The sequence below is a fragment of the Pristis pectinata genome, chromosome 34 (assembly GCF_009764475.1).
Source record: "Pristis pectinata isolate sPriPec2 chromosome 34, sPriPec2.1.pri, whole genome shotgun sequence".
NCBI classification, from domain to species: Eukaryota; Metazoa; Chordata; class Chondrichthyes; order Rhinopristiformes; family Pristidae; genus Pristis; species Pristis pectinata.
In genome coordinates, this window is record NC_067438.1 from 3674188 (window position 1) to 3701228 (window position 27041).

At 43.9% G+C, this 27041-nt stretch overlaps 1 protein-coding gene across 1 annotated transcript; it reads left to right on the forward strand.

Moving 5' to 3' along the window:
• The first annotated feature begins 250 nt into the window (after positions 1-250).
• On the forward strand, positions 251-15899 carry LOC127586015 (tubulin beta-4B chain). The gene is made up of 4 exons (XM_052043785.1): positions 251-408; positions 9370-9478; positions 10340-10450; positions 12554-15899. The coding sequence occupies exons 1-4, from the start codon at positions 352-354 to the stop codon at positions 13612-13614; spliced, it is 1338 nt and encodes a 445-aa protein (XP_051899745.1). The 5' UTR covers positions 251-351; the 3' UTR covers positions 13615-15899.
• The last annotated feature ends 11142 nt before the right edge of the window (positions 15900-27041 follow it).

Here is a 27041-nt window from a genome sequence, read left to right on the forward strand (position 1 = left end):
CACTCAGTGGCCAGCAACAGAACCAACGATCCTGACCACAAAAGCGCCCAAGACCTACATGTGGACCCGAGGGTCAGAAGAAAGAATGCACCACGACTCCCGGGCACCCGACATGACGTCACCTGGTTAATTACTGCAACACTTTGCGCCCAATAGCAGAGCCGCTGCGAGATCACGTGGCCTCCACGGTCCAATAGGAAGGGGCGCCTCGTTGTGGTGGCGCCACCGCATTTATAAGCTTTGTTGGGAGCCAGTTTCGGGAGCTGAGAGCGGCGCAGTTACACTGTAGCGAGCAGATACTCATTGCTTAAGCCCCCCTTTTTGTTTCAAAAAAAAGTTAATCAATTTACCATGCGGGAGATCGTGCATGTACAAGCTGGGCAATGTGGCAACCAGATCGGGGCCAAGGTAAATATGTATCCATGACTTTTACCATTGCAAATTTTATTCCCAGCAGTGATACATATTTGCATTACAATAGCCTTGCTGTAGACATTTTGTAATTTTTAAAAGAAATGACGGCTATCGTTTATTTTAAAGGCAAAACTGAAATTTCCAATGTAAGGCTAATTTTTGTCCACGAGGCTTTTACTAAAATATATCACAGGTGTGGATTTACACGTGGCTGAGTCGGCAGCACCGTAGGAATTTGAAACGCAAATGCTTACTATCAATCGCTGTCTGGTCGAAAATAGTCCACGTAAACCTGGGAGGGATTACGGATAAATCTGTTAACACATTAATCAAAACTGTTCAAGTGATTAATATTCTAACTCCTGTAAATGTACTAACACATCGAGAGTAGCTATTTTAATTTGCAGGCTTTTTTGATCATCGTTAAAAGCAATTGAGTATGTCTGTCGAACGATAATCCGCGCTATTCTGGGGTAATGGAAAGATTTTTTAATGCGACGACATTAAAATTTATGTAGTTTTAATTTAAAAATGCTGCGGAAAAAATACGTAATGCAAAATTCTCTCCCCAGTACGCGACCCTCCATGCAGCGCGGGAGTCTGCAAATGCAGGAAAAAATCCTACTATATGATTTTCCTGCTTTCTAAATGCCCTGGGACGAATAATTTTCTTTAAGAAAGATCCAACTTCCTTGCATTAAATTCCAGGGGAAAAAAGTATTTCAAGAAATTTGAGTTCGTTTTCTTTGTTGGATTTTTTTATGGCGGGGGAGGAAGGAAAGTGGTTGAAAGAAATATTACCCTCCGGATCCAGCAAGGGATGGGAAATTCATTCTAATCCTAAGGGATGACCATTATTTTGTGCATGCAACCCGATCTAAGATTTTTTTACATTTTGAATTGGAGGGGAAGTAACTGTAGTAATTTGCATTAATTGGATTGGTTAGACTGCGTTGGAGGGAAATCTCACCCGTTACGGGAGCGCCAAAGTGCATTGGCCAATGGAATAAACGGAATGTGGCGCCAAACGGTTGATATTTCGAATTTAAATCCTTTAAGAGCGCAACCCCCGCCCACTTTAAGCAACGGGGTCGATTCGACGGTATCAAAGGCACAGGGGTTGCGCATTTTCTTACTGCAACCATGAATGATTAATCGCGTTTAATCCCCAAGGCGGTACAGTTGGTCCCTGGGCTAAAGGTTTAATAAATTTAAATATCTTCTGCTTAGTAAGTCGGTTTCAAGGTGAAACGTGCGCGCTTTTTTTCCTGCTGAAGCTCGAGTTTAATGGACGGATTAGTGCGGTGACGTTCACCAGAATTGCCCACTGCCCTATCGCATGCATTTATTTAAGCCTATTTGCGCGTTTCATACAAATGTTCAGCTTTATTCTGAATATAACTATTATCCATTCTTATTAGAACAACAATTAAGATTTTGCAACACGTGGTTATTAGCACCCTCATTACTATAGTGATTCTTTGAAAAGCTTTCCTTTATAATTCCGTGTTCTTTTTTAACCCCACACTTCTGTATGATTCTGCATACTTCCTGTTTGGTATGTAACTAGTTCCCTTTCGGAAGTTGCTGTTGAATCCATTTTAATAGCCCTGTTAAACACGTACACGTAGATATAAGGCAATATCTGCGGAATATTGATTTCCCCTCTTTATGCTGCACGGTTAGAGTTGTAGTTTTGCACTCCGCTAATCTCCACTAAGAACCCTGTTGGTTTGGGGAAGTTAATCTATTACTTGCATTTATACAGCACCAGTTTTAAGGTGGTTAATGAGACATTTGAAAAGTTTTTCGTGATTGCTTGAGGCAGGAATTTTAGTTTGGGGGGTGGGTGGAAGAAAGTTGTGGAGAGATTTGAAGGTCAATGTAGTTATCAGATTCCTGATTGCAAAATACTGCCCAGTCACATACTAATAAAAGTAAACTCTTGTGGAAAGATTATATTTGGTAAGCATTGAAGGATACTAGAATGGGTTAATACTCAAGAATGAGGCAATGTGTACAAGAAAATGAAGGTCCTCCATCGGGTAGCTTTTGTTCTGTTAACCCACCCCTGCCTCCAAGCTGGCATTAAAGAATTCTTTCAAAGGAACTACTCCAACCGATGCAAACACAAATGGGGTTGTGAGAATGTGTTAATGAATTAGCACCCAAAGGATATGGAAGAGTTGGAAATGGTCCATTTTGGAGCTCACCCATCTTCCCTGGAGCAAGGAAGGCTCAGCCAGTACACAGCACTGCCTACACATGTGGGTAATGTCACAGCATAAGGAATGATCCAAGGTGTGTGGGTATAGGAGTTAGTTTAGGTCTGTCAATTGTGACCAAGTACTATTTTGCAGTTGAAATGAACAGGTTTCAGTCTACATATGGTGGTTGGTGTGTGGTAATATTTTCCCCAAAGGCTTGGTGAGTACATATGTCGTGGTATGGTTGGCTGATTGCTGAACATACTTGATATCCCCAGCTAGGGCAGAAGTTGGACTAAGGAATAGTGTTGATTACAGCAGTGGGATTATAGTGACTGCTGCATTGATAACTTACTATATTGATTGAACAATTATGGCAACCAGTGATAACAGCAGCTGAGATTAACTTGGTGTAGTGGATATTGGATTGTGAGGATGAATGAATCTTAGCCATACAGGCATTTACATCTGGTGCTTGAAGGTTGGACGGGTTGTGTTTGACCTTGCATCTTATTTGGCTCTGAAGCAAAGGCTCAGATCCTTCGCACTAGATCCTCTTCCAAACCAAGGGTTGTACCAGTAGGAGTCCTGTGTTGGACTGAATCCCAGCCCTGATGCTGTCATGCATGTGCCAGCTTCAATTTTGTTCTTTGAGATGTACATCAGCCTTCCTGCATTTAATATCATTAAGGAGGAAATTTTATTTTTGTAAATGGATTAGTTGCCCAGAGCCTTAATTCAATCTTTCTTGTCCTTTTCATTTGAAATGAGTGAATGCCAGCCCTGTCATCCACTGATCTGAATTCTTGTAGCCACAATAATTTGGCTGTAATTAATATTAGGAGGTACCTATAATTAAAATTGTTCAAAGGTATTCTGAAGCCTTCCCCAACTGAGTATAGCCACTAATTTTCAGCATTTTTGATCTTCAGGCCATCAATTTCTCTTTCAAAACAAGTTTTAAAAATAATACCATTTTCAAAAACCTTGTTCAAAGCAACTTCTACTTTGATCCTTGATGGCTGCCCTAATCTAGCATTGATGCTCAATGCCTTGATTGTGTAGGGTGGTTCTAGCCTGACTCCTATGCTGAGCATCCTTTAGTAGCAGATTGTTTCAGCAGGTAGTACTGCAATCCAGGTTTAATCCCAGTCTTCCCTGTGACAGTGGGTTTCCCCTGGATGCCCTGTTTCCTCCTGCATCCAAGAGGCATGCTGGTTTCCACTGTGGTAGGAGAATTGGGGTGGAGTTGATGAACAGTTACAGGGAAATGTGTGGGTGGGTAGGATTACTGAGAACTGGCACAGACCCATGACCAAATGAGCTCTTTGTTTAAAAAAAATACAAAAATAAATGAGCACTTGCTTGTAAGCTGCCTCTGATCTAGGGCTGAGAAGATTTGGGGTTTGTGTCTACGGCTGCCTACACAGGAGGTGGGTGGCTGCTCATGAATGCTGGTTGAGGGTTGGGACTGAGCCATGTGCCCATTTGGTAAGCAATTGGAAGATCATCTGCATCTGGACTCCCACTCTTAATAGTGGCTATGGGAAGGTCTGTAGTTGAAATCTGCTCATGGGCAGTGGGTGTGAGGTGGGAAATTGGGTCACCCTCCACAGCATCAGTAGATGGTGATTATAGTTTGTGTGGAGAATGCAGATGTGTATTATGGAGATCTGAATATGGGGGTCAGCCTTTATCTGGTGGCACAGGAGGCTATTCAGCCCATCAGCTTCATGCAACCTATCTGCACAACCCTGACCCTACCTCGGTAAAGGAACGAGTCACCTCTTGGACCATCATGGACTTGTCTGTCTTCTGTCTGCATGTTTTCTCATTGTGTGGTATAATTGTGCTGTCTGTACCTATTTCTCTTTGTGCTATTTATTTGTTACTTTTAGTAATTGTCTTGCTGCCACAAAACAGTGAATTTCACAACATGTCAGTGATGATAAATCTGATTTTGTACCTGTGCTGCTGCAAGCAAGTTCCTCATTGTACCTGTACCTCACTGTACTTGTGCACATGACAAACTTAAGTACATGACAGCAGAGAAGTGGGAGTGGCTACACACTCCTTTTGTGCCTGTGTGGCCTCCTTCCTGCACTGAGACCCACATTCCTTATTTCCCATCTGAAATTGTGAATGTCCTCCCATTTAAAGAAATGAGCTGGGCTGATGCAGCATGGTTGTGCTCAATTGGCACATTTTACCAGAATGTCTGCCTGCCAGTCTGGTGCCAATGTGATTGAGTTGAACCAGACTTGAGAGGTATCTCATGGAGAGGATGAGTTTGTACAGTAATTGGAGAGTGCTAGCTGGTTGGTCACACCAGCTGTAGTTGGGAGCCTGCAGATAAAAGGACTGCTTGTGCATCTGGCAAGGAGGGTATTTGTTCTGTACATATCCACTGACCTATGCTAATGGCGACAGGGTGGGGCAGAACAAGATGTCAGTAGGGTTAGCATTTGATGTGTTGAGTCCAGTCTTGTTTTGAATAGAGGTGGTGGGGGTGCTGAGTGCTAAAGGAACAAAGCCAAACTGTCTCGCTGCTTTCCTTTGTTCAAAGGCAGGAATTCTCGACCTAACAAAACCAGACCATTTCAGTTGTGCATTGTGTGAGCCATTTTAGTGATCATTGGCTTGTGTGCTGTTTACAGAGCACAAATTGCTGGAAATGGTGCTTTAGAAAGGAGCCCTTTGTCTCGATTCCTTTGTTTCACTTTGGGCTATTTTCTTGTGCTATGAAGCTTTAGTCAGCAAGGTTAGATGTAGATTCTTTGTTTGCCTGAGTCTTGCAGCCACTGGGAGGGTGCTTGCTGTGGTCGAGCCTTCTCGGCTACTTCCCACACTACCTTCTGCGAGGTGCTGCTCTCGTGACCTGTGACTGCGAGATTTTTTTAACCCCTACCTTGCCCTATTGCCTGCCAGTGGTGGTGCAGAGATTTATTCCCCTCCATTGGGCTGCAGCACGTTCACCATTGGATGGTGACTAGTGTTGGCAGGGGAAAGCAACTGGTCTATAGAAAATACCATCCAGTGTTGGTTGATCTGATCCCTGGGGTCAGCATTAAACTGCACCTTTGTGGGCATATTTTGTGTACAGAGGCCATTTGGCCCATTGAGTCTATGCTGGCTGTTGGAGCCAGTTTCCCTGTAACCTCTTCCTCAGCAAATCTGCCACCTACATGTACTGGGGTTAAGTTACAGTAACCAATTAATCCACCACCACATCTTTGGGTTGTGGGAGGAAACGAGCAGTCACAGGGAGAACTTTGAACTTTCACATGGATGTCACTGGAGGTCAGGGTTGACCTAGGTTGCTGTGGCTGAGAAGCTGATGGTGTACTTTGTGGCACTGCTACTGCTTTCCAATAATCTAACTGGTTTTGGTTTTTTGCTTTAGACTATTCACTGGGCACTTTGTTTGAACAATTGATTGCCCCAGCACGGTGATGTCTAGAGAAGATCCTAGTGTCTTGTCAGTATTGAAGGCTTTAGCAATGTGAAATGGTGCATTTAGGCTTGGCATGTTGGTTTTAACATCTATTAGCTCAGAGCAGAAGTGGGTCACTTGCTTCCTGGGGTAAGTTCTATAATTCAGAAGTTCCAGCAGATCTGGCGAATGTGTATTAATTGGCCTGCCTGCTATTGATGTAGCAAGTGTTCATGTTTAGAAGTGACTTGTATGTTCCTGCCACAACTTTAACATGGAGTAGTCACTTCCTTTTTTGTCACTGACTTTTCCCCCATACCTTCTGTAGATGTGAGTTCTCTACCACCCTGATGTTCCTGGCTGCCTCGAACATGAGTGATTAGAAATCTGCTGAGTGTTCTTGCCTCAGGCTGGCTGAGCTGGGTCCTGCTCAAAGCCCATCCTTTGACACTTGTAGAAGCAGCAATTTTTCAAATCTATAAAACTTGCCCTGTTTCCCAGCCTCCTTTTGCTCTTATTTTATGCCTGCCTGGTTTCCTAGCTAGCTGAAGACCAGCATTGTAGTTTCCCAGACCAGCACAATGCTGCGTCTCGCCAGTATTTGGATATGTGCCTGGTGCTGTGCTATAGCCAGGGAATGATCTCATTCAGTGCTGCCTGTAAAATAGGGAGAGCCTTAAAAACTGGATCAGCTTGCTTTATAGTGTAAATAAAATTTTAACCTGCTGTGCATAAACCTAGTGAGTGCTCATAGATGTCATAACACCAATGGGGAAATGGGTCAAGGGACCTGTGTACTAATCTACTAAGAGGGCCTAATTTCTTTGACATCAACTGTGAATTGAATTGGTCCTGATGCAGGGTCTCCACCCAAAGTCAACAATTCCTTGCTACCCACCGCTCCACCCACCGAGTTCCTCCAGCAGATTGATTATTGCACTAGATTCCAATGTCTGCAGTCTTGTGCCTTCATGAATTGAATGTTGCAACACAAGTGCTAGAAGAACTCAGCAAGTCAGGCAGTATCTGTGGAGGGAAATAAATGATATTTCAGTTGGAGACTGGAAAGGAAGAGGGCAGAAGCCAAAAAGCTATTTAAACTCGTCCTTTCCTTCCTTTAGCAACAAATTGGAGTTCAAATGTGCAATCTATTGACATTATGGAGCAGTCTCTCAGCTGTTCTGTTATGTTTGACATTCTAAATGACAGCTGTTGGATCAGACATCTTCCAAAATCCACGCAGTGCTAAAACTGTTTGCAGTTGCCACACCCATGTGATGTGCTTCTGCACAGTGAAGGATGATGCACTTGTGCAGTGGTGTGATGATTAGAATAATATCTTACAAAAATCAGATGTTTGGATCCAGACTTTTTAAACACCCTGGGGCTTTTTCTGATTAGTGATCATGTAGGCTTTGAGGACCTAGTGCTATGTTGTTCCCTGTGTGACTGCTCACTTTCCCTTGGATATCATGGTCTGCAAGGATTTATTGTCCTGGAAACACTGACTTTAGACTGCAAGGCCAATTGAGGGAACATCTGGGATGGTTGGTTACTGAATAGGCATCCTAAGATGTTAGGGGTGGGAGGGAGTACTCTGATTCCAGGAGGCATATTGTTGTTCCTTAATATTAAGCTGCACTTGCATTGCAGAGTCCAGATCTCTAGCTGGATCATCATGGGCCTCCTTGGTAGCAGAAACACAAGTCTTCAGCTATGTGGCATGGTCATGGGTTAGGGTCTGAGCTAGGTTCTTCTGATGGAAACCCTGCTGTTCCTTAAAGTCCTATCCTTAGTACAGATGTCCCTCCCAGCATGTACCTCACTGAATAGCCTCCCTCTTTGTAAACTGCGTGGTGTTTCCCCTCTGCCATGTACCTCTTTTTTTTTTCCCACCCCCATGGCAGCCACTTGTGTTTCTGCCATCTTATTGTTGGCTGTGTATCTCCTGCTGTGGGAGGCAGTGGAATGAAGGTGGCCACTTTAAATTGTGTTGTCCCATTGGAACTGTGCAGATGCCTTTGGCTTCTGGATGTAAACCTCACTTGAGTCATCCTGCATGCCTATTTGACAGACTCCACACTTATGTGCCAAGCCTGAGCAGAAAGCTAGTGTTCACACACGCACACCCCAAGGGGGGGTGAGATCCTAAACCCTTGGTAGAGGTGTTGATTAGAATTTTTCATCATTTGAGATTTTGCAATTACTTGGTGTGAATGGATTAGAAAGGCACTGTTTAACCCTACACTTGCAGGCCAACAGTGAGGTATTAACCAGCAATGTCTTTGTAGGCAAGTGAGTCTTTTTACTGACTCATTAAATAGTGTAGAAGAGCAAAAAAGCTATAATTTATCCTCCACATGCATTAAGTATGATAAAATGTACACTGCTCTTTCCACTCAAGTTAAAATAATACTCAGTGGCATGTATGGTATACCTAGTCAAGATTTAATTTGTAAGGCTGTGCCAACATTAGTGCCCATCTAGTGTGATGCCTTAATGGGTGTCAAAAAACAGATTTTCCTACCTAACATTTAAACAAAAAACTGGTATTTTGGACAACTGACCTTTTTGAAAGGTCCTAAACTGAGCTTATTGGTAGTGGGTGTAGACTTTTTAATAAAATCATTCTGATATTTTATCACATGATTATTAAGAGTATTGTGATCTCAAGTATGATTTAACACAATGTAGTCAGTATTTTTTATCTTTTTGATGCATGTACTTTTTTGGCATTAATAACATTGTTTTTAAAAAAAACTGATCTTCTGGACTCCTGAATCCTGTTGGGATTTTTTTGGTGAGAACATGGAATTGGTTAATGGCTGACAAACAGCTTGGATGCTTTTGAAAGGAAACTGGCCACGAGTGAAGGAATAGAAAGGGGCTGAAAGGCTAAGATGATGCAGACAATTTTGTGCTAGGTGGTTGGTGCTTTGTGTGGCAGTGTGCACCATCTGTAACATGTACTGCCCTGGTGATAGGCCCTCCCAAAACTGACTTCTACCACTTGTCCAAAGGCAGCAGGTGCATGGGGTTTCCCCTTGAGTTGCACACTATCCTGACTTGTAAATTGATGTTCCTTCTGGGTTTCAGTTCTGGAACTTGCTGCCCATAGCACTGGGAACACCATTGGGACTGGTGTGCCACCTTGAGGTACATGGATGGGCAACAACTACTAGAAAACATTCTTAATCTATATGACTAGTTCAACTTGTTCTTAATAAAGCAACTGATGGAACTGCTGTAAGGATAGACTTAGTAGCCTGACCTTGTATATAACTCCTTTCAACCCACCCCTTGTCTCCTCTACAGTTCTGGGAAGTGATAAGTGATGAGCATGGTATTGACCCTACTGGCACCTACCATGGAGACAGTGACCTCCAGCTGGACCGTATCAATGTCTACTACAATGAGGCAACAGGTACTGGGCTCTTTTATGAAGTGGGGAGGTTGTGTTTGGGGGAAACGGGAGGGTGTTTCAGGTGATGTCCCCAACTCCTGATGGGGAGGTTTCTACTTGGCTTCATCTTGCTCTATGGGAAAGCTAGAACTAGAATTTCTAGCTTCCTTGTACCTTTTGCAGTCTTAGCATCTCTTCCTTCTGTTACTGGCCTGGGTTTTCTCATTTGAGAACTGTGGCTGTCATTTGAGAATGGGTGGGAAGTGGTTCATTGTGACCTCCATTTCTCATGCTTTTGAGTGGGGGGTGGGGGGCAGGGTGCTTGATGGACCAGCTGGTTTTTCCCTGTCTAATGGCTTCTGGTTAACTTCTACAGCTCTTTAAAGAAACTTCCTTGGTTCCCCTGAGTAAATCCTAACTCTTGGCATGGGTGAAATAAGACAAGCCAAAGTTCCTGGCACAGGCACCACTTCTGGCATCTGTGAGGAGGGTGACTGGGAACTCAGATGTGCGCCTATGTGAGATTAGGAAGTATAACTGGTTGTTTTCTGCATGTTAATTTCTGTGCACCCTGTTTATGAAATGAGTTGAAAATGTTGGTAATTAGGACATGCTGAGTGCCACTTCAGCATCTGGTGACACTTGTGCACCTGAAGTTGACCACTTAGTAGGACCCTTCTGTGATGATGCTGGATCCCTTGGGTGGGGGAGTAATTGCAAGATGGGACCCTGCCATGGTGGTTGTGGGGAGGGGAGGTGATAGGATTTTGAAGGTTATGGATTTTGTTTCACTGTTGCTTGATCCTAAGAAGGTGATGCAAGACCCTATGTAGATCATCTTTAAAGAGAACTTCTCAACAACTGTTGCCTTCTCTCTCTCAGGAGGTAAATATGTTCCTCGTGCAATTCTGGTTGACTTGGAACCTGGCACCATGGACTCTGTTCGTTCTGGCCCATTTGGGCAGATCTTCAGACCAGATAACTTTGTGTTTGGTGAGTGCAAGCACATTTGCTTTCTGTTAACTCTGCTTTGTGGGGGTTGGGGATCTCTCATGTTTCTTGGGAATGTTGCACTGAAGGTGAACAACTGAAGAGAGTTTTCCAGGATGAAAGTGCTAATTTGGGTGTAGATGGTGGTTATAAGATCTTGCTCCAGTATCTTCAATAGAGTTGCAATGTATCTACACTTTTTTGAGGAGAAACCAAGTTTAAGCTGAAACTTAATCTGCTTTTATGTGGACATTCACAAGTCCAAGGCACAGGAGTTGGCCAATTTGTTCCCCAGCATTGCTGATCAGGTTCATTGCAGTGCTGATTTTTCTGTCCCAAGTTAGCTATGTACAACAGTGATTAAACTTGCAACAATTTGCTAAAATACTCAATGACCCTGTGGAAAATACTGATGCCAAAGTTTCCTTGTGTATTCTCCACTTTTAGGATTAAAGTGAAATGGGAGGTTAAAAGTTGCCTTGAATAGGAAGAGTTGTTAAATTCCCAGGCTACAGTTCACAAGCTTGAATGAATCTTCAAGCTCTTGTAATGTCCTAAAATGCAGGCAGCTCCTATGTTATTGGTACAGCAGGGCTGAGGAGAGGCAGGGGGTTTGTGTTCCTAGAATATGGGCCATAGTGTAATTTTTGCTTTCGAACAAAGTGTAAAGGTGTGTCATCTGCACATGTCAAGAAATGCAAGTTAGAATTTGGGAGGAGTAAATCAAATTTTATCTCATTTTGGGTAGTGATTTGTGACAAAGGGCAAATTTCTGTAAGAAACAGCCATAAAGTGGGGTTACCTGTAATTTTTTTTCTACATCAATGAGTGTGACAATACAGGAGAGGCTGGAAATGATTGGTGTGAAGTAGCACAATGTTAAATATTCATTTGCCCATTCCTTCCCCCTAGAGTTCAATCCTCTTGGAGAAATGGAGTATTTAACTAATATAAAGGAGTCTTAAACTAGTAGCTTTGGTCCAAATACAGTCATTTAAACTAGTGTCCCTGATGGTTCAAATTGGTGTCAGTTATGTCACAGGTACAATTGCTGTTTGAGCTCCATGTCACTGATGTGGCCATGTAGCATAGAAGTGGGCTGTTGAGGCCAGCAAATCCATGCTGGCAATCAAGCACCCATTTAGACTAATCCCATCTTGTACTCCACTGCAAGCCCCCCCCCCCACCCAATTCTGATTAACTGCCAGATTCTAACACACAGTAAGATAAGATCTATTTTCATCACATGTACATCACAACACAGTGAACACATCTTTGCATAGTATTCTGGGGGCAGCCCACAAGTGTTGCCACACTTCTGGTTCCAACATAGCATGCCCACAACTTAACCTGTACATCTTCGGAATGTGGGAGGAAACCTGAGCACCTGGAGGAAACCCATGCAGACATGGGAGAACTTACAAACTCCTTACAGACAATGGCCAGAGTTGAACCTGGGTCACTGGTGCTGTAATAGTGTTACACTAACCACTACATTACTGTGCCTACCAATTCTATGTCTTTGGGATGTGGGGGAAACCCATCTCTTTGGTGTGAAGCAGCAGTTCCATTAGCTGTTGTGCAATGGCATTAGACCTCCTAATTTTTTTCAGGGATGATGTATGAGGAGTGTTTTGTCTCTGGGCCTGTACTTAGAGCTCAGAAGAATGAGGAGGGATCCCATTGAAACTTACTGAATACTGAAAAGCCTGGAGAGAGTGGACATGGAAAGTCCAGGATCAGAGGGCACAGCCTCAGAATAAAGGGATGTTCCTTTTGAACTGATGAGCAGGAACTTCTGCCAGAGGGTGGTGAATCTGTAGAATTTGTTGCCACAGAAGGCTGTGGAGGCCAAGTCATTGGGTGCATTTAAGGCTGAGATTGATGGTTCTTTATTGTAAAGGGATAAGGGTTATGTGGAGAAAGCAGGAGAACGGGTTGAAGAAATATGGCCTAATTCTGCTTGTGTATCTTATGGCAGTGGGGTATCTACAGATGTAGAAACTAGTCTGGTGACATTGTATACCGGACTGGGGGAAAGGTAACTGTAAAGTCTCAATTTGCCTTGTTAACATCAAATAACATCAAGTCTTGCTTGCTTTACAGGGCAGAGTGGTGCAGGGAATAACTGGGCCAAAGGTCACTACACAGAAGGCGCAGAGCTGGTAGATTCTGTCCTGGATGTGGTGCGGAAGGAGGCGGAGAGCTGCGACTGCCTGCAGGGCTTCCAGCTCACCCACTCACTGGGCGGGGGCACAGGGTCGGGCATGGGCACCCTGCTGATCAGCAAGATCCGCGAGGAGTACCCCGACAGGATCATGAACACCTTCAGTGTGGTGCCCTCACCCAAGGTGTCCGACACAGTGGTGGAGCCCTACAACGCCACCCTCTCTGTCCACCAGCTGGTGGAGAACACGGACGAGACCTACTGCATTGACAACGAGGCGCTGTATGACATCTGCTTCCGCACCCTCAAGCTCACCACCCCCACTTACGGCGACCTCAACCACCTGGTCTCTGCCACCATGAGTGGCGTCACCACCTGCCTCCGCTTCCCAGGCCAGCTCAACGCTGACCTGCGCAAGCTGGCAGTCAACATGGTGCCCTTCCCCCGCCTCCACTTCTTCATGCCTGGCTTTGCCCCCCTTACCAGCCGGGGCAGCCAGCAGTACCGTGCCCTGACAGTGCCCGAGCTCACCCAGCAGGTGTTTGATGCCAAGAACATGATGGCAGCCTGCGACCCCCGGCATGGCCGCTACCTGACAGTGGCGGCTGTCTTCCGTGGCCGCATGTCCATGAAGGAGGTCGATGAGCAGATGCTCAACGTCCAGAACAAGAACAGCAGCTACTTCGTGGAGTGGATCCCCAACAATGTCAAGACCGCAGTCTGTGACATCCCACCCCGTGGCCTCAAGATGGCAGTTACCTTCATTGGCAACAGCACTGCCATCCAGGAGCTCTTCAAGCGCATCTCAGAGCAGTTCACCGCCATGTTCCGCCGCAAGGCCTTTCTCCACTGGTATACAGGTGAAGGAATGGATGAGATGGAGTTCACGGAGGCTGAGAGCAACATGAATGATCTTGTGTCAGAGTACCAGCAGTACCAAGATGCTACAGCAGAGGAGGAGGGAGAATTTGAAGAGGAGATCGAGCAAGATGAGGCTTAAACAAACAAAAACCCTCTTCATTCCTTTTTCCCTGTACATAAAACGTCCTTTTTAAATTGTGTAAATGAGCAAGATTCGTGGGCTTTTACAGGCTCTGCAGGGCTCGAGTTTAAAATCCCTGCATGTGAGAAACACTGGCCAATTTGATTAGTCCCAAATCTGGGCAAACTATCATCCCAAGTCCCACTTGCACGCCCAAATTGAAATTGGCTGTGTTTGCCATGCATTTGTGGAAGCTTTTGTAAGTGGCTTGTTAAGCAAATGCAATCAAAACTGGGGAGGGAGTCAAAAGAAAATGTCTTGAATGTTGAAAATCTGAAATTAAGGGGTGGGTGTGGAACCAACTGGAAGATTGTCTTGAATTGTTCAGATGAGTGAATCCAGCCAGCAGCTGCATACAATGAGCTGAATGTTCAGTCTATGCTCTTGTCAATCTAATGTCCATTAGCAGTGCAAGTAAGTGTCTGGACTGTGGCCTCCTAACTCCTTTGGGGAACTCGAGCCCTGTGCTGCAGTATTCCACCGCAAATCTTTGTTTTGACTGTTTCTGAGCCATTTTTTTTCTGTTTCAGGATTTTTGGATGCCTCCTGTTTAGTACAGCTAGTATTCACTGTAATGTGAGTTTGGCAATACTTGCAGTTGGCACCAGGCAAGCATTAGGTATGCAAATATTTGTAATGAACGCTTCCCTTCAATGAAGCCAATTCTGCATCAGTGAACAGGAAATTGGGGGCTCTGGGATTAATGGCTGCACCTGTCCTGTTGCTGGGCATGTGATAGCACCTTGTCCAATGGTTAGTGCCCAGATCAGAAGAGAAATTCCCTTGAGCAAGATTCCAATGCATGAAATGAAACTAGTCTTGTGTTTAGCTAAAACCCAAATATAGAGAGAACATCGAGGTACACATGGTATGTATTACCAGATACTTTTGCTGAGATTTGCACCATTTCTGGCTCAAGTAATGTTTTGCAAATAGAGTACCAAGGTTTAAAATCCAGTTTAAGTCCATTGAATTTGAGGTTGACGGTATGTTAAATGAAACAGATTCCACATTCTTGGTCTGGGGATGGTTTGATTTGCCACTTAGGGTGAACTGGTCACATTACTTGATCCTCTGTAAAACTGTCTGTTTTTGAGGCAGGTGAACTCTAGAGCCTTGCAGTTGGGCTTTGAGTTGATTTCATTTTTACCAGGTGAGGTTTTAATTGATTTTTTTTCCACTGTTGAAATTGACCTGAAAGTAATTTGAAAATGTATGGAAAGTTGTATTGGGTGTCAATGAGATGGATTGGTGGTGCATATAAGCATTTCAAGTGTGCTTCATGTATTTGGGTACTAATGTTAATTGGGGTGGTGATGTGCCAGCTGTTTGGTGGTTAGTATCAACATAGCAAAGCTTTTCTTTCCATATTTGGCTGCTTTACCTTTGTGGGGAAGACTGCTGTTTGGGTCATCAAGAATAATTTCCAATTTGTCACACTTCCATCACCATGTCACTGATACATTGCATCCTTAATTTCAAAGACAAATCCTTCTATAGTCCTGCCCATACAAATGTTTGTAAATCTGACATGAGATCATCTCCAAGTCCAATACCAAGTATCCACAAACCCAGACCACCTTACCAGTGGATTGAAGTAAATGTAGCTTTCCCCCACTCATTGCTGCTTGCAGAAAAGGGTGCTTGCAGTTCCAGTGCCAATGTGCCTGCTGCCTAGTGAGTTTGCCAAACAACCTCTAACCCAGCAGAACTTTGCTTTGTGATCTTTATCCTGTTCTTCAACTTCATACTCCTGAACTTCAGCTGCCTGTAGTTGAAGTTGAGTTCATTCAATGTAATGTGCCTCTTTTTTCCATATTTTGGTTTGTTTATGTGGGGTGAAGATTGGTGGCATCTGATTTGACTGAGCAGAGGATCATAGTTTGTTGTCTGGGGGGGAATGGATCTGGTATTTCAGCATTTGATTTGTTAGTGTGAAGGTCACCTGACACCAGTGGCCATTTTGAGTTGCAACGATTTTGTAAATGGCACCTGTGTTTTTTGCTGTTGAGCCAAAATTCTGGATATGTACTGCTTAAAACGTTGACCTGGAAGCTCTCGAGCTTGTTTCCACACTGCTTGCTGAGCACTTTTCAATCTTTGTCTCGTGGATTTTTCTCCATGTTTTTCACCACTTTTTTTAAAAATCTTTTATTTGAATCCTTTTTCCTTTTTTTTTCATATTGAAAAGTGTGGAGCTAGCCTGTTTCTTAACTGACGAATAAACTTTTTTTGCGATTTAAGTGGTCTCCAGTGTGTTGTCTATTTCTAGATTTTGTTCCTAGCCGCCTTGATATTTTAAAGAATATTGTGGGAAAATAGCTCTAATGTGCTCTGCATTTTAATCACTGGGCTCTTAACTAGTTGCTGGAAAAATTAAAGGATTTTACTTGCATCGAAATTTCAATTGTAGTTAACTATCAGAGCAAAGTATTTGGGCTGATTCTCACCACCCCTGACTTTTAGATAAATCTTCCCAAAAATAAAACTGGAATGAGTAATAAGTCTTAAACATGCACAATGGAAGCCAGTTATAGCCTGTTTTGTAGAGACAATGGAACTAAGCAATTATTTAAAAGGGATGGGGCTTTTTTGTTCATTTAATGGACAAGACTTGGATAATTCATTCAAATTCTGTCACTTTTGCCAGCTTCCTGTATTCCTTGATCCATACAACTTGGTATGGAGGCTCCAATGCACAGGAATGCAAGAGACTGCAGAGGGTTGTACACTACACAAAGGGTTGGAATGCCTTTATAACTCCTCAGTAACTGGTGGATGTTGCTCTGCAGAACACTTCACCCTGCCCCCAAAATCGTCTGGCTTTTCAGCCTTGCCTTAAGGCCTGCAGGAATTAAAATATCCCAAAAATGTTCATATTCTTTGAGTTCTTGGAAAACAAACTGAATTACATAATTAGATTTGAGAATTTGAATAAGTTCAATTATTTAAAAAGCAGCAACCAGTTCATCATACTGCAAGTGTGTAGTTGCAGATTTCTGCACACTTAATGTACAGACAAATATCAGTGAGACTACACATGGAATACAGCTAGCCTTCTGGTTAATAAAATATTTGACAGTTTCAGCATTGGCATTAGTGGTGGGGGTGGGCTTTACTGCCATCTATTTTGAGTGTTACCAAAGGGTGTCAAAATCAGGCATGATTGTTATGCATCCTGCCATATAGTAAGCCATACAACAGCCTCACTGACTTAATCTCCAGTTGAAATGGAGGAACACTATGGTGCTACAGAGCCTTAAATCTTCCTATCCACACAGGAAGAAAGAATGAAAGCAAATTATTTGGACTATTAAAAAATGTGGAACAAAGGGCACTATGGTCTCAGATATAATGTTAGTGTGCAGTTACTTAGGCAACTGGAATATCAGCCTTCATTGCAAAGGGTGGAGTATTTAAAATGGGGAAGATTTGAAGCAGTTTTACAGGGTGCTGCTGCTGATGTTACACCTGCAGAACAGTGTAATGCTTTGAGGGATGTACTTGCATTGGCGATGGTGCAGGCAATATTCTCTAGGCTCGGTTTGTAGAATGGAGTAGTTCACATTTGGGGGGTAGGGAGGAGAAACAGGATGACAAAAAGCTGTTTAGAAGAATGATGATTCACTGAAATAAGATTGGGGGAGGGAAGTGAGAGTGGATGTTGAAAACTTGTTTTTCCCTATCAAGGTCTTGAATAGGAGCCATAATTTCAGGATGGAGTCACTTATTCAAGATTAGATGAACTACCATGGAAGCAAGCCATTTTCAACCCTGAGGGACTGACTAAGAAAATGACATCATGCAGAATCATTGGCACTTTACTGCAATGCCATAGGTCAAGTGATCAGACAGTCTTAACCACTTTTGGATTGACACATAGAAATGAGCAGGAGTACTGACAGCTGACTCTGCCATTCAATATGACTGGCTAATCCATTCAAACTCTTGTTGCTTTTGCCAGCTTTCTGTATTCCCTGATCATACAGCCTAGCATAGAGGCTCCAATGCACAGGATTGCAAGAGGCTGCAGAGGGTTGCAACCATTTGAGGACATCTTCAAGAGGTGGTATCCATCATTAAGGACCCTCACCATCTGGGACATGCCCTCTTCTCATTACTACCATCAGGGAGGAGGTACAGGAGCCTCAAGACCAACACTTAATGTTTCAGAAACAGCTTCTTCCCCTCTGCCATCAGATTTCTGAACAGTCCATGAACATTACCTCACTTTTTGCACTATTTATTTTGTAACTTAGTTACAGTATGTCTTTGCACTATACCTGCTGCTGCAAAACAACACATTTCATGTCACATGACTGATAATAAATCTGATTCCCTCTCGTAGTGCTGGTTTCAAGAAGCAATTTCTCATCCATTGCTATTTTGTGAAAGGCCTGCAGTTTACTTCAGGAGAAGCTGTCACTCGGTTCCTCTTTCACCCCTCCACCCCCATGAACCAATGAGCCAGGGACCCTGATGCTTCCCAGAGACTCACTCAGTCAGGGTCCTTCACTCCCCGGTGCAAATGCAGCAGAAGGTCTTGGCTGAGCCTGGATTGCTGGCAGTAGAGGTTGCCGATATAAAAGCTGGGGGTATTGGTTTATTATTCTTGCCTGTCCTGAGATGCAGTGATTAGATTTCTTTACTAGTCACATATACATCGAAACACAGAGTAAAATACATCTTTTGCGTAGAGTGTTCTGGGGGCAGCCCGCAAGTGTCGCCACGCCTCCGGCGCCGACATAGCATGCCCACAACTTCCTAACCCGTACGTCTCTGGAATGTGGGAGGAAACCAGAGCACCTGGAGGAAATCCATGCAGACACGGGGAGAACGTACAAACTCCTTACAGACGGTGGCTGGAATTGAACCCGGGTCGCCGGTGCTGTAATAGCGTTATGCTAATTGCTACACTACCGTGCCACAAGCTTTTGTTTGCATTGCCATTCCAGGCAGATCATGCCATACACACGTAAGTACATCGACGTAGTAAAACAAAATACAGAATATAGTGTTGCAGCCACAGATAAAGTCAGAGGGACACAACGAGATAGATTGGGTGCAAGTTGGACAGATTGGTGGTTGGGGAGTGAGTCCATTGACTGGACCCAAAGATAAGTGAGTAGGGTCCATGTCCTGGCTCTTTGCTTCCAGCTTGGTGAAAGTGGAACATCACGCTGTCTACCCAGACAACTCAGGCTAAAGGTAATGGTCCAATCTGATCACGTGGAATATAATTGCAAAGAATGAGAATCACAAATGTTGCAGCACAGGAGGCGGCCATTCAGCTCATTTAGTCTGGACTGAATAGGAATGATCATGTTAATCCCATTGCCCTGCAAATTCATTCAGATGCTTATCCAGCTCCCATGTGATTTGCCTCGACTACCCCTGGCAGCACTTCCAGACCATACCTTTCATTAAAACTACTCATTGTGTAAAATTTGGTGTCTTTGTCAACCTTTTGTCCCGTGTCTCACTTTTCAATGGGAACATCTACCCTCCAGCTACTCCGTCAATATATTTTCTCATGTTAAATGTCTACCAGATCCCCTGGCAATCTCTGCTGTTGCAAATAGGAAATCTCCCAGTCCATTAAAGTCCCTCGGCTGTTGAATTATTCTGGTAAACCTCATCTGCACTCTCAGTGAAGCCTTCACATTTTCCTAAAGTGTGAGAAAAGATAATTGCAAGCTGGTTTCCACTCAAAGGGCATTGAGATGCAACAACTCTGCAGGTTTTCTCTCTCCACAGATGCTGCCTGACCTGAGTTTTTCCAGCATCTGCAGTCTTTTTTTTGATTTTCATCACCTCTTCTCCAATTCCACACCCGTTAAACCTTGTCTCCCACAACTTGCTGAGAGCAGGATGTGGACAAAGGCAATCTCACTGAACTTCAGCACCTCTGTGGGGCTTGTGTTTCAAGAGCGCAGCCTTTCTTTGGTCTCCCAGCTCGCTGTGGGCTGTTGCAAAGACTGAGGAAGAAAAATTGCTGGGTACGGGACTCAAATTTGAACACTAAATTCCTTGGAATGCACCAACAAGATGTCAATAAAGATCAGTACTTCCTGGCATGGGCTTGGGAGTACCCATGGTTCCATTGTAAAATAAATTTTCAAGAGCTTATTTCTCTAGCCTAGTACAACCACATCCCCATTTAAAAATAGGTAAACTCACCATTTCAAAAGTCGTATTTGTACAACAGCCAGGTTAATGTATAGATGAAGCTTATATAAGTTAGGTTCTTTTTCCAGTGAATTTGCAGTGCAAGTAATTTTTTTTCCATGGGGCAGTGCATCATAAAATTGTATGGTACAGGCCCATTGCACCTTCTGCCAACCCCTGCCATATTCCTCTCCCTCACCCTCCAGTCTCTTCCAGTTGCTCTGTAAATTATTCTCTCACAACTGCCTACCTAACTCCTCTGAATGGAAGGCTCATTCAGAAAGTCAAGAGGCATGGGATCCAGGGAAACTTGGCTGTCTGGATTCAGAGTTGGCTCGCCCATAGAAGACAGAGGGTGGTGGTAGATGGAGCGTATTCTGCCTGGAGGTCGGTGACCAGTGGTGTTCTGTAGGGATCTGTTCTGGGACTCCTGCTCTTTGTGATTTTTATAAATGACTTGGATGAGGATGTGGAAGGATGGGTTAGTAAGTTTGCTGATGATACAAAGGTTGGTGGTGTTGTGGATAGTGTAGAAGGTTGCTTCTACACAGGATATTGATAGAATGCAGAGCTGGGCTGAGAAGTGGCAGATGGAGTTCAGCTCGGAAAAGTGATACACCTAGGGAGATCAAATTTGAAAGCAGAATACAAGGGTAATGGCAGGACTCTTAGCAGTGTGGAGGAACAGAGGGATCTTGGGGTCCATGTTCATGGATCCCTCAAGGTTGCCGCGCAGATTGATAGGGTTGTTAAGAAGGCGTATGGTGTGTTGGCTTTCATTAGTCGGGGTATTGAGTTCAAGAGCTGTGTTGCAGCTCGAAAGAACTCTAGTTAGACCACACTTGGAGTATTGTGTTCAGTTCTGGTCTCCTCATTATAGGAAGGATGTGGAAGCTTTAGAGAGGGTGCAGAGGAGATTTACCAGGATGTTGCCTGGATTGGAGAGCATGTCTTATCAGGACAGGTTGAGTGAGCTAGGGCTTTTCTCTTTGGAGAGAAGGAGGATGAGAGGTGACTTGATAGAGATGCACAAGATGATAAGAGGCTTAGATCGAGTGGACAGTCAGAGACTTTTTCCCAGGGCAACAATGGCTAACACGAGGGGATATAATTTTAAGGTGATTGGAGGAAGATATGGGGGATGTCAGGGGTAAGTTTTTTTTACACAGAGTGTGGTGGGTGTGTGGAACACACTGCCTGCAGAGGTTGGGGGGGCAGATACATTAGGGACATTTAAAAGACTCTTAGATAGACACATGAAAATAGAGGGCTCTGTGGGAGGGAAGGGTTAGATAGATCTTAGAGCAGGATAAAATGTGGGCACAACACTGTGGGCTGAAGGGCCTGTAGTGTGCTGTAATGTTCTATGTTAACTCCGTTGGGTGATTCTGCTTCCAACCAGAAAACCCCACTCCTACCTCCTAAGTACTCACAAGAATCATGGAGGGATAGAGCATGGAGTGCCCATTGATTCTCTGCCAACCATCAACCACCCATTCACACTAATCCCACATCACTCTCAGTATAAAATAACATTTCCTCATGTGCTCCCTTGTAGCATCTGTCCCAAGTCATTTGCCCAATATTCCATCCATTGGCTTTCCATTTCTGGCTGACAGGTGAGAAACAAAATATGGACTCAACAGCCAGCTTCTTGCCATATAATGGGGTAACATTCACAAATAAATTCATACCCTTAAATTTTTACAGGAAAATAAACTGAACACTCATAGCACAAGTGTTGAGGTTCTCCAACATATATAATGTTCATGAATAACCCTGTGGACTGCTGTGTGTATATGGTCCCAGAGAGCTTAAATGCATCCCCTTCCCCCCCCCCACCCCCGGAGCTAACAGTGCCTACTTTGTCTCAGATCAACAAGATTCACACTAATGAGCCAAATAACCAACTGTAGTGCTGGAAAGCGGGACGATTCCAGTATGTAGTGGAGAAAGCTGGAAGTAATCCAATGCTATGCTTTAACCAGGAAATGCATCCACCTGTTATTTTATCGCCTTTTACAGTTGTCTGATTTAATTTTCTCTCTTGTGCTTGGTGTATTTTTAACCCTTATCATGACTCAGTGGGTAGTTCTGCCTCTGAGTCAGAAGGTTGTTGATCCAAGTCACTCCAGAGCACAAAACTCCAAGCAAACATTTAATGTGGTGCAGAGGGAGAGCTGCATTGTTTTTCCAACAAAGTGTTGAACCAAGGACCTGTCTGTGGATGTAAAAGATCCCCTTGGGGATTAGCGTGGGACAAATTCAAAATGGACAGAAAGATAAAGGCACAATATTAGAATTTTTCTGGGACCCAATAGGTTCTTTCTAACCAAACTAAATATGTAAATAATACAAACCAAGCATCAACACTTGATCGATGCTTTAAAGGTGTAATGGAAATATGACACAGGACAGGAAAGTTTTTGAAGTGCTGCTGAATAACATGAAATCATGCCATCGTGGGGAATTGCTGAAGTATATTTTGGATTGGACTATGTTGCTTGTCACACTCTATCAACAGATAAGAGTCTTGCCTGAAAAAAGTGAATACTCAGCAGGTCAGGCAGTATCTGCGGAGAGAGAAATAGAGCTGATATTCCACAGTGATGAACTTCCAAGGAAACTGCTTATTCCAGTATTCTGTTTTTATTTCAGATTTGCCTGTCTTTATTTCAGATTTGCGATTTCTGTAATGTTTTGCTTTTCAATCTGAGTTAAATCCAGGAGAGTGTTAAGAACCACTCTCTCTTAAAGATTGTGTCCCAGAGGTTTGAGCCTTGCATATAAGATTTTATAAGAAAACTTCTGTCCAATAGCCTGACCACAACTGACACTGAAAAATATAGAGAAAGTCTTGACATCCTTGTTGCAAAGACCACTTGAAAGCCCAAGACTGGCTTTCATTGCTTGACATACAAGGCAGATGTGAAGTTGTGGGCATGCTATATTGGCGCTGGAAGCGTGGCGACACTTGCGGGCTGCCCACCAGAACACTTGACGTAAAAGATGCATTTCACTGCGTGTTTCGACGTACATATGAGTAATAAAGAAATCTTAACTTTTCTTATATCGCTGCTTGTGCGCAAATATGAACAGTTGCAAGTGAAGTAACTGACATGCAGAAAAGCAGGGAGAATTTGCGCTAGAAAATGGGCCTTAGAAGTGGCATAGTTACTGGACAAAGGCACAACCTGAATGATTAATGTGGTCCTTGACAGAGAGAGGCAACTCACCAAGGAATTTACGTGTTCCCTGTAGAGCAACTGATTTTGAAACAATCAAGAGAATGTTGGTCACATTGATGTATTTTGATTGGATTAAAGTCAAAAGTAAAGAGGAACATGCTAAAATTTTGCTTTGCTTGCATACTTTTTCACCTACTATGAGATAATAGGAAGCTCAGATAAGCTAAGGATATATTTCCTGGTGTCATAAGAATATAAGAAATAGGAAGAAGAGAAGGCCATACTGCTTCTCGAGGCACTCTGTCATCTATTCAATATGATCATGACTGATCTTGTTGTTGGCCTCAGCTCTACTTTGTTGCCCGTTTCTCATGACTGTCGAGAAAGCCAGAGAAAGTTAGTTAGCCAGAGAAAGAGCCTGGCTAGCTAACCAGAGTCTGATGGGACCCAGGTATATCTGCAGGGTCTGGGTTTGGCTGGATATCAAAACTGTTATGCCCTTGGACTTGCAGTGGGTTTGGATTGGCCATGCTTTGGGCTGGGTTTTAAACCATATAGGATATAGGGGCAGAATTCGGCCCATTGAATCTGCTCCGCCATTCAATCATAGCTGATTTTTTTTCGAACCTATTCACCTTGCCTTCTCCCCGTAACCTTTAACCCCCTTACCAATCAAGAACTGATCAATGTCTGCCTTAAATACACCCAATGACATGGCTCCATAGCCCTCTGTGGCAACAAATCCCACAGATTCACCACCCACTGGTGAATTCCTCCTCATGTCAGTTTTAAATGCACGTCCCTTTATTCTGAGGCTGTGTCCTCGGATCCTAGACTCTCCTACTAATAGAAACATCCTCTCCACTTCCACTTTATCCAGGTTTTGACTGGGTGCAGATTTGCTGGATTTGGGTTTGCCACAGTTGGACTAGATTTGGATTGACCAAGGTCAGACTGGGTTTGGACTGGCTGAAGCAGACTGGGTTTGGATTGGTCTGGTTGGACCCGGTTTGGATTGACTCTGGTCAGGCTGCGTTTGGATTGGTCTGGTTGGACCAAGTTTGGATTGGCTGAGGTCAAACTGGGTTTGGAATGGCCCAGTCAGACCAGGTTTGGATTGGCTGTGGTGGGGCTGGGTTTGGATTGGCTGAGGTGGGGATGGGTTTAGATTAGCCTGTCTGGACTGGGTTTGGATTGGCTGAGGTGGGGCTGGGTTTGGATTGGCTGAGGTGGGGCTGGGTTCAGATTGGCCTGTCTGTACTGGGTTTGGATTGGCTGAAGTCTGACTAGGTTCAGACTGGCTGTGGTTTTAATTTTACACCAGAGCAGATCTCATGTTCAAAATCTGCCTCTCTTCGTTTTGAATGTTTTAATCTCCTTGGCTCTCTTGATTAGAGAATTCAAAGATTCACAGCTCTCCAAGAGAAGCAACCCCTCCTTATAAGCATCTTAAATTATTGACTCATTATCCTGACACTAGATTAGATTCCTCACAAAGGGTAAGATCCTCTGCACCAGCTTCCTATCATTTTATTTTCTCTCATGATCCTCAAGCCAACATTCCTTTTGTGTGTTTTTTTTACAGTTTTACAACCAAAGGTATAAGCAACCCCTCTGTCACGTTATAAGCTCTTCTGTTCCTTTCCCTTGCTCTGAATGCAATTAATGACAGACATTTCTTCCCACTTCTCACTGCATTCCATCTGGTTGGCTGCCAGGAATTCCACATCCTTGTTCCCTTGGCAACCTGCTTTGAAATGTCTGGCTGTGGTTCTAATTTAAGCAAGTTCCACTTTCTCACAGTGGATTCTGTATCAGCCATTTTATGTTTGCTGCATTAACATCATTTCTTAAAAGCTACACGGTGCTTCAGACATACCGATATAACACAGTTCTTACTTTAAAATGGTACATTCTGTCTTTTTTTTTGTTCTTCAATTACAAACCCCACTGTTGCCTGTGCTTCAGTGGGTAGCACCCTCACTTGTGAGGCAAAAGGTTTCAGGTTTAAGTCCCAATACAGAGACACCAACATGTGGTATAGACTGAGCCACTTGCCTCCAGACCTTATTATCCAGATTCAGCACACGTAATGCTATAATCTCTTCTGTTACTTGCTCATTGTGTCTGTCCTAATTGAAAAGAGTTCTCTAGCCTAATCCCATTTTAGAGCACTGGGTCTATAGAGACAAAAGAGACTGAAGATGCTGGAATCTGGAGCAAAAAACAAATCGCTGGAGGAACTCAGCAGGTTGAGCAGCATCTGTGGGGGTAAAGGAATTGTCGACGTCTATAACCTTGCAGCTTGCAAATTTCTATATTTCCTTATGACGTAGAGGGAGGCCATTTCAGCTCTATGCCGGCTCACAAAGCAATCCCAATCCTCCTATAGAACATAGAATAATTACAGCACAATTCAGGACCTTCGGCCCACAAAGCTGTGCCGAACATGTCCGTACCTAGAAATTACATAGCCCTCTATTTTACTCATCTCCATGTACTTATCTAACAGTCTCTTGAAAGACCCTATCGTTTTAGCCTCCACCACTGTTTCCGGCAGCCCATTCCACACACTCACCACTCTCTGAGTAAAAAACTTATCCCTGACATCTCCTCTATATCTACTCCCCTGCACCTTAAACCTATGTCCTCTTGTGGCCACCAATTCAGCCCTGGGGAAAAGCCTCTGACTATCTACCCTATCAATACCTCTCATCATCTTATACACCTCTATCAGGTCCCCCCTCATCCTCCATCCCTCCAAGGAGAAAAGGCCGAGTTCCCTCAACCTGCTTTCGTAAGGCATGCTCTGCATTCCAGGCAGCATCCTTGTAAATCTCCTCGGCACCCTCTCTATGGCTTCCACATCTTTCCTGTAGTGAGGTGACCAGAACTGAGCACAATACTCCAAGTGGGGTCTGACCAGGGACCTATATAGCTGCAACAATACCTCACGGCTCCTAAATTCAATTCCCCGATTGATGAAGGACAATAGACCATATGCCTTCTTAACCACAGAGTCAACCTGCGCAGCCGCTTTGAGCATCCTATGGACTTGGACCCCAAGATCCCTCTGATCCTCCACACTGCCAAGAGTCCTACCATTAATACTATATTCCGCCAACATATTTGACCTACCAAAATGAACCACTTCACACTCATCTGGGTTGAACTGCATCTGCCACTTCTCAGCCCAACTCTGCATCCTATCTATGTCCTTCTGTAACCTCTGACAGCCCTCCAAACTATCCACAACACCCCCAACCTTCGTGTCATCCACAAACTTACTAACCCACCCCTCCACTTCCTCATCCAGGTCATTTATAAAAATCACAAATAGTAAGGGTCCCCGTACAGATCCCTGAGGTACACCACTGGTCACTGACCTCCACTCAGAATACGACCCTTCAACACCACTCTTTGCCTTCTGTGGGCCAGCCAGTTCTGGATCCACACTGCAATGTCCCCTTGGATCCCATATGTCTCCTCACCTTCTTCATAAGCCTTGAAATGGAGTACCTTATCAAACGCCTTGCTGAAATCCATATACACTACATCTACTGCTCTCCCTTCATCGATGTGTTTAGTCACATCCTCAAGAAATTCAATCAGGCTCGCAAGGCAGGACCTGCCCTTAACAAAGCCATGCTGACTATTCCTAATCATATTATACCTCTCCAAATGTTCGTAAATCCTGCCTCTCAGGATCTTCTCCATCAGCTTACCAACCACTGAGGTAAGACTCACCGGTCTATAATTTCCTGGGCTATCCCTACCCCCCTTCTTGAATATAATTTTCTTTATTACATATTCTCTGTTATACATTCTCTCCACATACCCATCAAGTCTCTTTAGATTCATCCACTCATCTGCATGCAATTTACACCGGCCAATTAACCTACTAACCTGCATTTCTTTGGGTTTTGCGAGGAAACCGGACCACCCGGTCATAGGGAGAATGTGCAGATTCCACCCACTGACAGCACTGGAGGTTAGCAGTGAAACCAGGTCTCTGGCTCTCCAAGTCAC